At 44.2% G+C, this 18,058-nt stretch overlaps 1 protein-coding gene across 1 annotated transcript; it reads right to left on the reverse strand.

Moving 5' to 3' along the window:
• Positions 1-1,614: 1,614 nt before the first annotated feature.
• TXNIP (thioredoxin interacting protein) lies at positions 1,615-6,092 on the reverse strand. The gene is made up of 8 exons (XM_075283174.1): positions 5,721-6,092; positions 5,001-5,073; positions 4,753-4,900; positions 4,396-4,498; positions 4,028-4,284; positions 3,746-3,905; positions 3,504-3,655; positions 1,615-3,393 (listed from the first exon to the last, which is right to left on the reverse strand). The coding sequence occupies exons 1-8, from the start codon at positions 5,968-5,970 to the stop codon at positions 3,361-3,363; spliced, it is 1,176 nt and encodes a 391-aa protein (XP_075139275.1). The 5' UTR covers positions 5,971-6,092; the 3' UTR covers positions 1,615-3,360.
• Between the last annotated feature and the right edge of the window lie 11,966 nt (positions 6,093-18,058).

Raw genomic sequence — 18,058 nt, forward strand, 5'->3', positions numbered from 1 at the left:
CATCTATCCTTGCGGACCATGTTCACCCCTACATGTGAAATGTTTTTCCTCAGGATGATGGTATCTACCAGCAGGACAATGCGACGTGTCATAAAGCTTGCAGTGTACGTGTGTGGTTCGAGGAGCACCAGGATGAGTTTACCGTACTCCCTTGGTCAGCAAATTCCCCAGACTTGAACCCAATTGAGAATCTGTGGGACCACCCCATCAGGTTGTTCGCGCCATGGACTCTCAACCGCGTAATCTAGCGCAGCTGGCCATGGCACTCGAGTCGGCATGGCTCAACATCCCAGTGAACATCACCACAACATCCCCGCTCTTACTGCACGTCTCGCAGCGGTCCGCTCTGCCAAAGGTGGTTATTCTGGATTTTGACAAGTGGTCACATTAATGTGACTGGACTGTGTAGTTCCCTTCAAGAAGATGTCATTTTGACACCATGTTCTTGCATTACTCAGATTTATCTTCTCTGGACTATAAGCATCTTTGAGTTAAAAAGTTGACTGGAAACACCAATAATATACTCGTAATTTTTGAAAGGGGTCTGTTTCCATGAACAAAAACTTTGCCAACATTGGCAAAAGGTATCTAGAAGCAGATACTGCTGCCAAGTCAATAACATGTCGGGAATAGTTGACAGGTTTCGAGAAGACTTCTCTGCCAAAGTGTTATGGGGTACAGGTTTCTCCTTGTGGAGAGCTAGCTGAGGTAGAAAGTCTTAGACAAAAAGAAATCTGCTCAATTGTTAAAAGGGGTAGGTGACTTCACTTTTAGAGATGAGGAGCGAGTACTGTTCGGATCAGCCGATCCGAACAGCGCGCTCCATAGAAATGAATGGATGCACCTGGTACTTCCGCTTTGACGCCGGCCGCTTAACCCCCCGCGTGCCGGCTACGTCCATTCATTTCTATGCGAGTGTGCTGTTCGGCTGATGCGCACAGTACTCGCTCATCTCTATTCACTTTGGCAATACCACCACTAAAGTAGACCAAGGAGCAGCAAACCCTCGATAGAACCTAAAATGTTCATCTCTTCTATCACTCGCCACTGGTCCCACATCATAAGCAAATGGATAAAGCTCAACAAAACTACCTGGATCCCCAGTGATTGTCGTCAACTGTTGGTGGTCCCATTTTCTATGTTACGATGGTTTATTCCATCGATCTTGTGTGGTTTTTTTTCCCCAGCTGTCCAAATGGGGTTTGTAGCAACAAACGGCTCTATTACATAGAAGCCTCCTTAATCCTATAGCATCTCCTCTAAGAGACCCGATCACCTCAAGGCTCCCAAATGAAACCAATCTACTAGAAACAATAGGGTCAAACCATCCCCATAGACAGAAAGGCTAAGGCCACCTGAATCTACAGGGTTGGGTTAATATCTTGGATCCCAAGCCAGACGTTTTATTGGTGACCCATATTCCTTATCCCACGTGTTACGGCATAGGCTGTATGCCAGACGTTCGGTGAAGTAGCTGTAACTTCAGCCTAGGTTATTCGAGGATATTTGGCCTGGAGTTCAAACTGGATTATTCCACTCGACCGCTAAATGTCAAACTTTTCATTCACAAGAGCCGTCAAGTTTATTATATATTGTAACTTTTATTTAATATTTTTTTAAAAAACAACATGCCCAAAACTGGGGCAAATATCACAGTACAAAATAGAATAAACCTCTGTAACAGATATACAAAAAAAAAACAACCACAGTCAAATTATACATAAAGAAACTCTCCTTGGTGCAAGCATACATTCTTCAAGAAATAGTGTACAAGAAGACTTGCAGAGATGCAGTGCCATGGTACAGTACAAATACGTAAGTGCATCCTTTCGCGAAGTAACAATACTTGAAAGCAGGCAGACATCTGAACAAAAAATAAAGTTAAAAAAAAAAAAAAAGTCACGACTGTTTACCAGAGGAACACGGCAAGCAACGGTGGCAAGTCCTACCATCCCTTACGCCGCAACTTGCTTGCCGCGAATCTCCACGCAACCAATCCAAGACCAAAGTGCATTGAAAAAATAAAGTATGGCTTCTATTACACTGCAGCATTTTTATATAGCCCTTTAAAAATGCCGTATATACCCCTTACTTCAGGAGCATACACCTTCCCTTTATTGCCGATCTGTTCTAGAGATACCAAAAAGTTTCTTGGAAGCGTCACAGTTTGTGCTTACAAAAAGGCATAGTAGAAAAATAAGCAGCAGTCCGTTTGGGCTACCGTAAGACAAATTTTTGCTACCTGGAAGACCTTCAGGCTAAAGCGGAAGTGTAGTGGTTGAGTCTTATCAGAGATGAGCGAGTAGTATTCGATCCAGTAGGTATTCGATCAAATACTGCGGTATTCGAAATACTCATACTCTGTCGAATACCACGCGGTAAAACGCAAAGGCGACCGAGTACGAGTATCTTGAATACCGTAGTGTTTGATCGAATACCCACTCGATTGAATACTACTCGCTCATCTCTAATTATCAGCCCTAAAGAAAAGTATTAGCTTACACAATTGAAAAACAACAAAAAAAAACATAAGTGCTTAAGAAAACAAGTGTAACACTGCTTCGACTACAATACAAAAAAACACTACGACATCTTCGACACGACACAAAATACTTGTTACATCATCATGCGGCACATTATCTTCCCGCACTAAGAGCATTATAAGAGTTGTGCTCAGGATTTTAAGCGTGCGCCATGAATACCGAGATCAGGAGCAAAAAGATACCTTACAAAAAGTTCTAAGACTACAAAAATTCTTTGCATCTTCGGCTAATCTCTTTGTAGAGAGAGCATTTACAAAAGCATGGCAGATGAAAGTCCATTTGCCTCTCGGTTGGAATGATATCTGCTTGGAGTGACATGTATATAAAAAAAGGCACCAGAGCGCGTACAACATGGCAGATTTACACATTTTGCTCTTACTTAGATTGAAATACTTTGACACAGCGTATAAATATAAAAAAAACACACAAAATGGTTGATCTTGATGTTGGGCGCCAGTCACCACGATTGATGCATGACTGGCATTAAGTCACAGTCCAGACACTGCTTTCAGTGAACTAACAGTGCGCTTTGGAGTGTCCTCTCCATCCACTAGACACCCACGCCAGGCCAGGTGGTGGGTGTAGCAGACCAGCCCTATCCCTAAGACTTTGCATTGCCATGGCACACCTGAAGAAAATGGATAGTCTTTGGGTGGCATTGGTTAGTCAGCAATTTGACTTTGCATTGTTTTCATCTTCATGAAGTGAACCCCCAGAAGGATAAGGCCATACGAGGTCGAGACACTGCTCGTAACAGTGCTTTATGGTACAGTTCAGAAAGACCGGCGAGAAACCAGCCAAGTGCTTCTTGTTCTGTTTAATGCACGCAGGTGTTCTTATTGACATCAACCTGGAACGTAAAGAAAATTTTTTTGTTTAGATCTACTTCTACACGCAAGAGAGACTAGAACAAGTTAAAACTGCATCCAAAAATACACGAAATAGGGTAAGTATTCTTACCTCTGTGTAGGTTGGAGGCGGCATGTACTTGAACTCTGGGGCATACATGAAGATGGGACTGTCGCAGATACTGTCAAACTCATCGATCAGAGGAGTCGTTGGGCTTTCTATTCTGTGGTCTTCGGGAACGATGTCCAAGTAACATGGTGGTGCTATAGAAAGGGAGCAAATGATTAGATTATGGTTCTACACAAGACCAAACATTACAAAAATTATCAAAAAATTAGGCTAAAAATATTTACCTTCTGGAGTTCCAGGGATGTTCAATTCGACCCAGCTCATTTCTGAGCTTGTCTGGCTGGCCATGCTTGAGCTGCGGCTGCTGAAACCAGAAGAGCTGCTGCCAATGACAAGAGGCAGATCAAGAATGACCTTCTTCGCTCCGGGAACACTGACGTAGATCTGTAATAAAATTGAAAAAAGTTACATTAATGTGTGACCTTTAATAATCAAGACGTTTCAGACACATGGTAAGAATAGGGAAAAATAAAATAAAATTGGGATAACGTTGAGGAACTACGTACCAGTAAAGAGTACTCCACTCGCAGGATGTTACACCCAAGGATGGAAGGCTTGATCTTTGGGACACGGATGCTCTTTCCTCTCCAAGAATCTGTCATTCCAGAGATTATGTGATTTCCCCTCACGCTGCAGAGCTTCTGAGTGAAGACTTTGGTCAGGCCATTGGCCAGATAGGTGTGTTTTGCGACAATGGCAGCTTTGGGGACCACAATACGAGAGCAGGTATTCTCAAAGTCTGCGGAGATGCAGATATCCTCACCTAGAATCCATAAAAAAGGGCCAAAAATGTTAGAAACGACATAACCTACTAAGACGAAGCAACTTTTAGAGTCTCGAAAGACAGTTGAAGGCATCACAAGAGTCAACTTACCTTCACAGAATCCTTTGCGATTAATGCTGGCACTCATGGAGATGTGACCATCAGGAATGAACAAGCAGGTCATCTTCTTGTGCTTCTTGCCAGAAATGGGAGACTGTAGAAAGGAGGAAGCCCGGTTAGTCTTTGTTCACTGGTCAGGAAAACTAGCAGAACAGACCATAGTCTAATAACATTGACCTCTTGACCTGTGCCGTTATTTTTTAACCCAAATTACTTGGTTTAACAGATCTAGATTGACCTCGTACAGGTCGATTAGCTACAAGGACAACAAACAGAAGCCTCTTCCGATACCGCGCATGTTTCCTGACCATTTACAATGGAGAACCCCCAACCTGAGATGCTACTTACCAATAAATCTGGGGTGTTCACATCCACAAAGTCAACCACTTCGAATTTCTTTCGCACTTCTTGGGCTGGGTGTGAGGGACGTTCCAGGAATGCTTTGACCCAATATTTCACAGATCCATATTTCCCCTTGAAAGTGGTACCCAAAGGCCTGGAAAAGGATGAAGAAACAAGGTTAGTCCACCTGCATCCTCTCCAACAGATATCACTTAGACATCACATTTGTAACGTGGGTGTATAGGATAACTTACCCCTGAGGAAGCTCGAATCCAAATTTGTACTCGTAATGGTTACCGGGTCTCAGGATTACAGAGCCATCAGAATCTGCAGGAAAAATTAAAAAATTTTTTTTAAAAATTGCATTGACTAAAATCATATATCCATTGACTGTACATGACGGTAACGGTATACAATATCACTAGGATGTGGGTCAACAGCTGGAGCAGAATAGTGGAAATACTGCCACCGCAGCACTGAGTCTTAGGATCGCTGTGTTCTGCCAACGTCCTCTAGGGGAACCCTAAGTCTCATCACTGCGGAGTCACTGCATCAGGTTTCGTATACAGTATGTAATACAGTACTGAGCTAATGCTACGATCCCAGCCAACGAGCCTCGAGCCAAGACCTGCGCTTGATACGGAGAACGAGGCCACCAGTGATTTATATGGGCACCTGCAGAGTCATTAATAGCCTAAACCTATGCATTACATTTAGGCAGGCACTATGTTACAAAACTGTCCAAAAATTCTTAAAATATAGAGCGGGGTAATCCAATCGAAACAGTCACATGTAGACAAAGATCTAGCTGCAGAGTCCACATGCTGGGACTTGTAGTACCACCTAACAATAGCTAAAATCCAGGATACTAATATAGCAAAAACATATACGCTGAATACGCCAAGGCAAAAATACACAAATTATCGTTCCGCGCTACCCTTGCCCCCCCCATGTACCCCATCCCAGGTTCTCACCTGTAGGCTGATCCTCCATGTGTAGGGTGTCCTCATATCTCAGGTACTCCATCTCCTGCTTACAATGTTGAGGTCCAGAAGACCAGAGGACCTTGGCCACTCCGCAGGCTAACACCTTGACCGCCGTCACCCGTGTAACTTCACATACTTCCACCATCACCTTCCCCGTGACTTTATCTCCTCCACAGTAGACTTTATCAGGCTCGGTGAAGACCACCTCGAAGCACTTGATTTTCTTGAAGACCACCATGGCGACTGTGAATGAGTGATGCTTTTCCTTTCCCAAAAAAAATGGGGTAAACAACTCAAAAAGTTGTGTTTTTGTTGTTGGTATTGTCTCTAAGGCACAAAGGCATGAGCTCCTTACTAGCTGCTGCCAAAGCACTTGTAAACAACACCCGGAAGCTGCCCCTATATATACCCGCCCCTCTCCAAGCCCCGCCCCCGCCTCCACGTGCAGCCAGAACCGAAAGTCGTGCTCGCCTCGTGCACAGCGCGCCCATTGGCCGGCGCGGGGTTGTTTCCCGAGCTCCCGGCCAATGGGAGGCGGCGGAGCGGCGCGTGGACAGAGCGTGGAGGCCGCGGGAAGACTGAGGTGGGCGTGGCCTAGGCGGGCATTCCTCGGGTTGTTTGTCACAGAGAGGAGGCGGCGGATGGGACGTGAGGGGGGGAGAGTGTGGGAAACACAGGGAGGTGAAACGAGAGCTGGCCTGTCAGGCTGACATGTTTATGACTGGAATTCCTCTCCGCTTCTCAGGTAGACCGAGGATAGGACGTGCTAGTGAAAGATGACGGGATTCTCCGTTATAGAAGCCATGGCTAAGAGATTCTGAAGTAAAAACGTCATCTTATTAGGGCTAAGTTCACATTTGATAGTCTGAATGCGTAGTTCCACTGTCAGCTGCCTTCATTTATCCAAAATGTGAGGGAAGCCGCCACGTTATACCGCCATTTTCCTCACCTTCGTTGCGATGTTGCGTTATTATTGCGCCTGACCTGCGGTTCTCGACGTTTTTACGACGTTTTGGTCCCAAAAATACACAGAAAAGTGTGGGCCGAGGTCCACCGACAATTGGCCCTCTTAGGGGCCATTCACATGGAATAAAATGGCGCGGATACCGCACATATAATGGCGCTTTCCCGGGCGGGATCGGTGGCTGAGTCCGTGTGGCAGAAAAGCCTTCCCATAGAGTTTATGGGGAGGCTTTTTTACCACGCGGACTTGGCCGCCTGGAAAGCGCCATAATACGCGCGGTATCTGCACCATTTTGCCCCTTAGGGGTTGTTCACACACAGTAATTGGATGTTGAGGTAAAATCCACTTCAAATTCCGCCTGAAATCTGGCTAGCGGAAAAAATAAGCCCCATGTTCATTCTTTAGGCGGTTTCGTTCCGAGAACACCCATTGAAATGAATGGGAAGTGGGAAATACACCTTTTACGTCGGAATCTGTCAAAATCCACTTGCGTAATTTCTAATATAGACAAAATACAGTGGCACTCTTCTTCAAATTCCGAAAAAATTGCCAAATTCAGCATCAAAATTTGTGTTGCTTAGGGCTCGTTCACACGGGGGCGGTGGGGCAGATTTTGGCACTAAGAGTGACGCGGGGAGTGTCGCGGCTTCCCCCTCCGGAATCGGCTCAAATGAATGGGCCAACTCCGGAGGTTGCTGTTGCCAGGCGGACGCTGCGGCTCAGCGAGCCGCGGAATCCGCCTGAAGAAAGGGCAGCTCGCTTCTTTTTTGCAGCGACATGTCGCTAGCGGAAAAAAGAGTGCTACTGGTCTCCATAGACCACCATTGTATGGAGACGGATTTTGCCTTTTGAGGCAAAATCCGCCTCCTTGCCCCCCTTGTGAACTAGCCCTTATTGTCAAGCACAAAGCGTCAAAATTCCTACATGTGAGTGCCCTGTGCCTGGTCTCCACTTTAGTCAATCCGACGGGTTTGTAAAGTGACCCCCCGTGTGCGTCTTCTGCCTGTCCGCGGCGAAAATGTTTTTTTTTTTAGCTGGACACGATGTCGGACATGCAGAACTTTGTGCCTGGTTAAAAAAAACTGTAGGAAACACTGCTCGACAATGAGAAAGTGGATTAGTCCTTGTACACTGGCACGTTCTTCCATAAGTACCGTCCTTCATACAGTCGCTTTATTCACCCTGTTGATAGAGCTTACGTTAATGGGGTATTCCAATCAAAGAAAGTTAGTGTTCGGCGATCTTCGATGGATTCCATTGAAATGAATGGAGTGGCGGTGCACATGACCGACCTGACACATCATCGTAATTGGTGGTTGTCCCAGTGGTCGGACCCCACCAATCGGCAATTTAATTTTTATCCCGTGGCTAGTGTTCTAACCTTTTTAGATGGCAGTCAGCTGCCTGTTTACACGTGTGGACTTACTGGCAAGCAATGATCAGGTCATCATAAAGGACACGCTCAACGATAAACAAGCGTCTAGTTATTTGATACCTTGAGGTGTTTGTTATTGTGAATGGTCTGTCGTATGAGTAGCCATATAGGTAGTTAATACCTCATGTATGGGCTAGTTCACATGTAAATTACGTGTGACTTATTTTGGTCCTGAAAAAAAAGCTTCCTAATTTAGGAAGCTTTTTTTTGGACCTTGCCGCGCTTTTAGGAGCTTTTTTTAGACCTTTTTTTTTTGTAAAAACAGCTTCAAAAAAAGCCAGGCTGTTTTTCCCTCCTGTAAAGTGAATGGGCCAGGAAAAAAAAGCCTCGCTGTTTCGGTCGCTTTCTTTTTGAAAAAAAAAAGCTAGGCTTTATGCAAAAAAAGAGACGTTTTTTGCCTCCCATTCACATCTATTGCTTTATTCAGGCGGAAAACGCCTGAAGAAATGTCATGTCGCTTCTTTTTTTCTGCTAGCAGAAAAAAAAAGCTAGCAGTCTACATAGACCACTATTGTAAAGGGGCTGATTTTGAAGCAAAATCCGCTGTCAAAATCAGCCTCTTTGCCCCCATGTGAACTAGCCCTAACGAACCCAGTAGGATTTGAACAGATAGAAAGAGAAAGATGTGACCCTTTTCTGCGTCATAGTGCAATGTGTGAATTTCCCTGGCACACTTGGATTGTTAGGGGGCGTTCACACTACCGTTAGTGTCCGTAGCTATTGTCCGTCACAAGATTTTAGCAATGGACACTAAGTCGGACACAAAGTTCTGCATGTAGGATTCCGTGTCAGCTGAAAAAAAAACAGTTTCCAGGCGGAGAGGGTGAAAACGCTTACAGGTGGTCACCTTTTAAAACCCATTGAAATTAATGGGTTTTGTAGCCGACCACTCGCAAGCCGTCTGCTGTCTGGTTTCCCCGGGGTTTACAGCGGACACCCCAGGGCGGACAGCAGCAGCAGTGTGAATGCTGCCTTAGCCATCAGTTACTGTCTATTATTTTGTGTCCATTATTTTCTGCACATGCTCAGAAAGCAAAAATAAAAAAAACTGATGCTAGTGTGTCCGTTTTTTTAATTGATCCATTAAATGGATCAGTTAAAAAACGGTCTCATTAACTTCAGCTACGCTGGGTTCACATCTGTGCCCGATCTCCGTTCTCAGGTTTCCGTCTTCTGCAGACAGAAGACGGAAATCTGTCAGTCTGTCTCTGGCCGTGAGCGTTTTGTGCTCTCCACGGCTAAACCAGTTTTTTTAAACTGGACACAAAGTCCTGCATGTCCGACTTTGTGTCTGGTTAAAAAAAAACTGTTTCGCCGCGGAGAGCACAAAATGCTCACCGGTGCTCACGGCCGGACAATTTTCAGACCCATTCAATTGGGAATTCGAATGGGCTTCAAAAATGCCTGCAGGTTTCCATCTCCTGTCCAGTTTCGGGCAGGAAATGGAAACCTGCACAACGGAGACCTGGGATGCAGATGTGAACGAGCTCTTAGTGTCTGTTAATGTCTGTTATGATAGGTGTCCGTTTTTTTTTTTTTGTTTTTTTTTAACAGACACCTTCATAATGAAATCCAAAGGTAGTGTGAACCCTGCCTAATCCAGAATTTATGCCTGGTTCACATCTGTGTTTGGTAATCCGTTTGGGGAATCCGCATGGGGATCCCCGAATGGACTACCAAATGCACTTCAAGCTGTAGGCAGTGAAAGCACACGGACTCCATAGACTATAATGGGGTCTGTGTGCTCTCCGCGCACTGCCCGCATGAATCATGTAGACAGGAAAGTAGATCATGAAGTACTTTTCTGTCCGCATGTCCCGTACGGAGAGCACATGGACCCCATCATAGTCTATGGGGTCCGTGTGCTTTCACTGCCTACCGCTTGCCAATGCATTTGATATTTCTTGCGGGGGGTTCGCCATGTGGACTCCCCCGAACGTATTACCAACGCAGATGTGAACGAGGCCTTAACCTATTAGTATGCTCTATTGGGCTGCATGACTGAGGCACTGACTTCCTAATTACATCATGGAAGACAGATTTGCATATTCTTCCCATGTTCCTTTGGACAAGTGGAGCGCAAAGGGCTTAATAAAACTCTCCCTAAGGGAGTGACGATATCCCCCTAACCCTATGCAGTGTATGGCAGAAGACCAGAGTATCCAGAGGAGACACATACAAACATCGGAAGAATGTACAAATTCCACGTAGCTGTTGCTATTAGATTCAAGCCCTGGACCCTAGCATTATGAGAAGTGCTAGCCACTAAAACACTGGCTCAGATTTACTAATAGTTTAGGGGGTTGTTCACATGGTGGACATTTGTCCTACTGAAAATTCAGATTCAGGAATTTTTCCTAGCTGAAAAATTACGATTCAAGAATTGTGCAGTATGAGCAGGTGCTCGATCGTGTTGAAAGATGCAATCGCCATCTCCGAATTGCTCTTCAACAGTGGGAATAAAGAAGCTGTGCTGTGATAGTGCCACGCAAAACAACAAGGGGTGCAAGCCGCCTCCATGAAAAACACCACCACACCATAACACCACCGCCTCCGAATTTTACTGTTGGCACTACACACGCTGGCAAATGACGTTCACCGGGCATTCGCCATACCCACACCCTGCCATCGGATCGCCACATTGTGTACCGTGATTCGTCACTCCACACAACCTTTTTCCACTGTTCAATCGTCCAATGTTTACACTCTTTACACCAAGCGAGGCGTCGTTTGGCATTGACCTGCGTGATGTGTGGCACCCAATCACCTGACCACGTTTGAAGTCCGTGAGTTTTGCGGAGCGCCCCATTCTGCTCTCTCACGATGTTTAATGTCTACTGACGTCACTGATATGGAGTACCTGGCAGTAGGTGGCCGCACAATGCACCTAATATGAAAAACGTATGTTTTGGGGGTGTCTGGATACTTTTGATCACATAGTGTATATTAGGAAGTGTTTTGTATTGCTGCATCGTGTTGTAAATCTATATAATTATGTATATTTTATTTCTTTTTAGTGTTTTTCTTGTTGGTTGACTTGGCCTGCCCCACAATATTTTTGTTCTGTGCAGTAACAGATAAACTATATCCATTTCGTTTCCTGGAACACATTAACTAGTGGTGACTGAGACCTCACCCTACAAGTTATGTCCTATAAGTACACCACACACGTAGCCATTCCAAGTGGAACGGCGATGACAGGTTGGCCGGAATGATCTATAGGATGCTTGTTCATAAAAATCCCTGTAAATAAACTGACGGAAAGAGAAATAGTGCGGTGGGTAAGAGCCACCATTCAGATACGTGGAATACAACAGCACAGACAGAGCCAAGGCCAAGTATTGTGACAGCCATAAAGTCATAAAGCGTCAATTTTCACAGCAATTACATGGTCATAATAAGCTGCCGTATAGTGGTTTTACTTGTAACATGATCATAATGAAAAGCAGAAGTGCACAGTGTTATAGTCAGGGTGTGCTATATGGGGCTTAGGCAACACATTTAGATTATATTATGTTTTGTTGCGTTCATTTCCAGAAGTATAGTGAAGCTGTACGTGTGATATAAGTAACCAGGGTCAGGTGGCAATAGGAAAACACAACCAAAACTGCAGTATATCTTGCAAACCAATCATAAATTATATTATATCTGTAGTGCTTTAGCCCATTGCACCTATTATAAATGGAAGAGTTTTTAGGCATACCTCCCAATCGTCTTGGGTTCAGCAGGACAGTCCTGGATTCCGGGTGCTGTCCTGGTATGTCATGGCTTCAAATCATCTGTGTCCTGAGCATGTCTGCTCCCTGCTTCACCATTCAGCCCCTTTTTATTGCTTCAGGAGTCTTGAGAGCATGTGATATAATGATGTCACTTACATAACGCCTATTGCTCCCTGAAGGGTCCAGGAACAGGAGTCAGTCAAGAACAGCAGAGGAATGGGTGAGGTGAGTATTAGTTGTTTTTTTTTGTTTGATCCATCATATTATTGGAGTATGTATGCTGAGTGAGCAAGTGGAGGGGCGGCTATAAACTGTCAGGGCAACTGGAAGAGGACAACTAGACGGGGACAATATACTTTAGGGGCGACTGGATGGAGAACTGTATAGTATACTGTGGGGGCAACTGGAAGGGACCATTCCACTGGAGGGGGAAATTATAATGACGGGGTATATAATGGGGCACAAAGAAAATTGATGGGAATAGATGGGTCTTATGTTTGTAAAAATCCTTTTGCCTATGGGGCCGAGTGAACTTAGCCCCCTGTATGTAGTAAACATTTGGGTGCCCCCTGAGTCTGTGCTGTTATCTGATGTGTTGCGCTGTCTAAGAGTGATTGAGGCCTATTCAGATGTGACAACCGTGGCAGTGTTTAGATACAGTAGCAGGAGGATGGTGATATTTCCTGCGATATAATTTTATGTATTATGGGAAACGTTATTCATTCTTTTATCACGGATTTGTCTCATACATTAGCGAACGTGGCAGATTAGAGAAAGGTCTTGAACATTTTTTCCTTTTTTTGAAAATTTTTAAATTTTTTGGTAAATATTAGTTTGTGAAAAATGAATAATATATATAAAATTTAAAAATAATAATAATGATATAACAGATATACATCTACATGGTGGTCACCACACTGAGGTTTTACAGATTTTGACTTATTATAATAAGTCAAACTAACTTCTAGGCCTAGGGCAAGCCGACTGCGCATGCTCGCCGGCCACGAGAAAGTGGCTGCTTACAATACTGTGTAAGCGGCCATTTTTCTTGTGGCTGCGAGCATGTGCAGTTGGCTTTGCCCTACGCCTGAGGCCTAGAAGTTAAAAGCCACTTCCGGAAGAAGACGCGGTGAAGACCTCGTTCCAGAAGAAGATGGAGGCGGCGCTGGAGAGTTCTCTGGCAGCATCGGGGACGCCCCCAGTGCTGTTTGAGCGCTGTGGCCCGCCCCCAGTGCTGCGAGCGAATACTTTACATACTGATAAAAACCTGGATTTCAAGCGAATGGCGATGACAATGGAGAAGACAACGAAAGGTAGGAGAGGAATAGCCTTTCTTAAGGCTATTCCAACATGTTAGTTAGAAAAAAATGTGTTTGAAAGATAGGATCCCTTTAATACACCGCTGGAAAGTTGACAGTGCGCTTAATTCAGTGAACTATCAGCTTTCCCGTTCGGTGCCCCCGGTGAAGAGCTATCGGTGACAGTACCATAGCTTTTCACTGTCAGAAGGGCCCCTCCTCATGGTAGCCTCCTAGCGGTATATAAAACCGTATGTGCCCTAGATGGTGAAAGGTTCTCTTTAAGAAAGTCACAAAAACATGTTTTTTCTCCAATTCTACACCGTTCTGATTTTTTTTCATCTTCCCAGTACATTGTACGGTATATTATATGATTCCATTATAAAGTTCAATTTGTCCTGCAAAAATGAAGTGCTCATATGACTTTGAACAGAAAGGAAGGAAGGTAGGAGTCCGAAATTGAAAATTCACAGCCTGCGACGGAACGAGGTTAAAAATCTAATTTAATATCGATTTCCTCTCATTGATTGTACAGTTCTCTCGTTGCCTTCCCACCGCCCAGCCGTTATCTGTGTGTCATCCGATCGCCGCTCCCTCTTCCTAGTATTGAATTCACTCTTGGTGACTTGTGAATTCCAGTTTGCAGGATGAGTTTTACAGGCACGAAAATCCCCTCCTTAGAAAACAGGTCCGTTCTGACCATTGGAGTATTTATAACTATTAACTGCTGGCATGCCAGCTCCGGAGCCTTACTAAATTACTATTAGGTAAGGTAACGTGCAGGAGACATGTGAGGAGATCCTGGAGGGCTGCCAAGGGGGACTCACTTAAAAAGGACCAGGCCTATGTATGAGTACGATACACGTGTACACTAACAAACCACTATAAATGTATTTATAATAAGTGTCAATATTACAATACTACAATTACAATACTGTGTAAGCGGACGTTTTTCTTGTGGCCGCGAGCATGCGCAGTCGGCTTTGCCCGAGGCCTAGAAGTTAGAACACAGCGCCGGAAGAAGACGCAGTGAAGACCTCATTCCAGAAGAAGATGGAGGCGGCGCTGCAGAGTTCTCTGACAGCATTGGGGACGCGCCCAGTGCTGTTTGAGCGCTGGTGTCCGTACCTAGTGCTGCGAGAGAAGTCATTTACAAACCGATAGAAACCAGAATTTCAAGTGAACGGCGGCGCGGAGAAGAATAGCCTTTCTTAAGGCTATTCTGATGTGTTAGAAAAAAAATGTGTTTGAAAGATAGGATCCCTTTAAGCATCCCACTGTTATTAGCGCCTGGTCATACCACAGAAGGTGCCCAAGTAACTCCTTTCATGCTACAACCCCTGCGTACAACCATTAGTTCTGCCTGCAAGAACACAACCCATTGCATTACACAGCAATATAGTGGCCAGCAAGGATACAGTATAGGGCCATCTATGGTCACCCAGGTTTTCAAACTAAGGAATTTATCCTTTACCTCCTTACAAGAAGACAGTCAGAAGTTAGAGTCAGGAATAGGAAAACGGGTATCAGGCAAACATTTCCCAAGGTCGAGGCAAGAAACAAGACAAAGGTCAAAGGAAGGGTTAGAAGGAAATACGCCTGGGGTCATCAGTGGGCACCAATTGTCTCAGCGAAAGTGAAGAGGTAAAGCCACAGTGAAGAGGAGAGCCACAGCTTGGTTCAGCAAGGTAACGGCTTAAGAGGAAATCGGAGGAGGAAATATCTAGTTGCTTGCCAGGACTTGTCATACAGTCCTATGAAAAAGTTTGGGCACCCCTATTAATCTTAATCATTTTTAGTTCTAAATATTTTGGTGTTTGCAACAGCCATTTCAGTTTGATATATCTAATAACTGATGGACACAGTAATATTTCAGGATTGAAATGAGGTTTATTGTACTAACAGAAAATGCGCAATATGCATTAAACCAAAATTTGACCGGTGCAAAAATATGGGCACCTCAACAGAAAAGTGACATTAATATTTAGTACATCCTCCTTTTGCAAAGATAACAGCCTCTAGTCGCTTCCTGTAGCTTTTAATCAGTTCCTGGATCCTGGATGAAGGTATTTTGGACCATTTCTTTCTACAAAACAATTCAAGTTCAGTTAAGTTTGATGGTCGCCGAACATGGACAGCCCGCTCTCAAATGATCTGAAAACAAAGATTGTTCAACATAGTTGTTCAGGGGAAGGATACAAAACGTTGTCTCAGAGATTTAACCTGTCAGTTTCCACTGTGAGGAACATAGTAAGGAAATGGAAGACCACAGGGACAGTTCTTGTTAAGCCCAGAAGTGGCAGGCCAAGAAAAATATCAGAAAGGCAGAGAAGAAGAATGGTGAGAACAGTCAAGGACAATCCACAGACCACCTCCAAAGAGCTGCAGCATCATCTTGCTGCAGATGGTGTCACTGTGCATCGGTAACAATACAGCGCACTTTGCACAAGGAGAAGCTGTCAGGGAGAGTGATGAGAAAGAAGCCGTTTCTGCACGTACGCCACAAATAGAGTTGCCTGAGGTATGCAAAAGCACATTTGGAGAAGCCAACTTCATTTTGGAAACAAAGATTGAGTTGTTTGGTTATAAAAAAAGGCGTTATGCATGGCGTCCAAAAAGAAACAGCATTCCAAGAAAAACACTTGCTACCCACTGTAAAATTTGGTGGAGTTTCCATCATGCTTTGGGGCTGTGTAGCCAATGCCGACACCGGGAATCTTGTTAAAGTTGAGGGTCGCATGGATTCCACTCAGTATCAGCAGATTCTTGAGAATAATGTTCAAGAATCAGTGACGAAGTTGAAGTTACGCCGGGGATGGATATTTCAGCAAGACAATGATCCAAAACACCGCTCCAAATCCTCAGGCATTCATGCAGAGGAACAATTACAATGTTCTGGAATGGCCATCCCAGTCCCCAGACCTGAATATCATTGAACATCTGTGGGATGATTTGAAGCGGGCTGTCCATGCTCGGCGACCATCTAACTTAACTGAACTTGAATTGTTTGTCCAAAATACCTTTATCCAGGATCCAGGAACTGATTAAAAGCTACAGGAAGCGACTAGAGGCTGTTATCGTTGCAAAAGGAGGATCTACTAAATATTAATGTCACTTTTCTGTTGAGGTGCCTATACTTTTGCACCGGTCAAATTTTGGTTTAATGCATATTGCACATTTTCTGTTAGTACAATAAACCTCATTTCAATCCTGAAATATTACTGTGTCCATCAGTTATTAGATATATCAAACTGAAATGGCTGTTGCAAATACCAAAATATTTAGAACTAAAAATGATTAAGATTAATAGGGGTGCCCAAACTTTTTCATAGGACTGTATGTACTCATCTGGCCTCAAAACCTCAGCTTAGTGTGGTTATTTCCATACATGTGAACACTCACACAATTTTCTAGTGGCACTGCTACAGAAGACATAAAGCTTGGTGGTTAGGGTTGAGTGGTCAGGAAAGATCGGATCCCTATCGGCAATCGAGTAAATTTCACGATTGGGATTGGCTGGAAAATGATCGAAAATCGGATTTTAAAAATAATCCTGAAATCTCAAGATTGGCTCAACCCTACTGGTGGTAATTGAGGGATGGGAAAGAGAGGGCCTAGTCATACAGTGCAGGTCAGGAACAAGAACAATGTCCCTGGAGGAGAACGTAGAAGAATAAGGAATAACAATAGGGCAACATAGAGCCAAACTGGACAGTAAGTGGTCAACAATAGGGAAGGGCCAGTAGATTAAGAGACTGGAGGTGACCATACACATTGGGTGAATGAAGACCAATCGACCAACTAACCTGTATTGGGTTGTTCTAACTCTCAACCTATTGGCATGTGTCAGAGGAAACAATGGTCGTACGTGTTGGATTTCTCACGAGAGATAAGTCACCTCCAGAAGTTTCTTTGGGGCTTCCTCAGGTTCAGAGCCTGGAATTGACTACTACTTCTACGCCCCTGTTTCCAGGTGTCCAAATAAATAACTGATGGCCAAACAAGCTATCTAAAGTCTATGGCGATTTGAGGACTATCATAGTCCCAAACACTGGTGTCAGACATACTTGGCAAAAAAATTCCAGCACCTCCCTGGCCCCACACTGGAACACCCCTTTCACCCTCAGGAATGCCTCCAAACTGCCTACTTTGGGGTTAACTTTGCCCAAACCCTGCCCCTTTATGATTGACCACACCCCTTCCTGCCCATTTCCTGGCAGTGTATTGGCCAATAGGAAAGCAGAACGAAGTGTCTCAGATTTTTGGCGTTGTCTGAGCCAGTGTCAGTCCTATTAGAGGGGACTGAAAAAGGGCACTAGGTATGTTACCTGTGTGTTAGACTTTAGAAGTTATCCCCTATTTATAAAGTAGGGGGATAACATCATGGAGTTACCCCAGTACAGTCGGAGTGGTCGGACCCCCGCCAATCATGGTATTATCTTCTATGTCGAATTGGATGGTGGACTTATCAGTGCTAGAAAAGTAGGGGCTGAAATCCCTCTAAAAATTAGGCGGTGTTCACATTTCTCCTGAAGTTGCGTTATGTTTGATGGAGCAAATACAGCGTTCCGGAGACACGAGCTTATGCCGAATGTTCCCTGCTATTTCCAATTAAATGCATATTATATAATTTCTTATGTAATGTACAGCTCTGATATGTATTATATAAATTATTTATTATAATGAGAATAATAATTTGCATTTGCAGCCTCATCACACATTGCTCCGCCCATACGTCCTTCAGGTATGGATTGCTATGTACGAGTTACGGTGTTTCTATTCTGAGAATTACCATGAATTTATATATAGGATAGTTATGTAACAGGAACCCTCCAAACATCTCCCTCCGTAGATGCAGCTAATGTGAAAAATGATATAGTAGCCTTCCAATTCCATATCCATATTCCATC

This window comes from Leptodactylus fuscus, chromosome 7 (genome assembly GCF_031893055.1).
Source record: "Leptodactylus fuscus isolate aLepFus1 chromosome 7, aLepFus1.hap2, whole genome shotgun sequence".
Lineage (NCBI taxonomy): Eukaryota > Metazoa > Chordata > Amphibia > Anura > Leptodactylidae > Leptodactylus > Leptodactylus fuscus.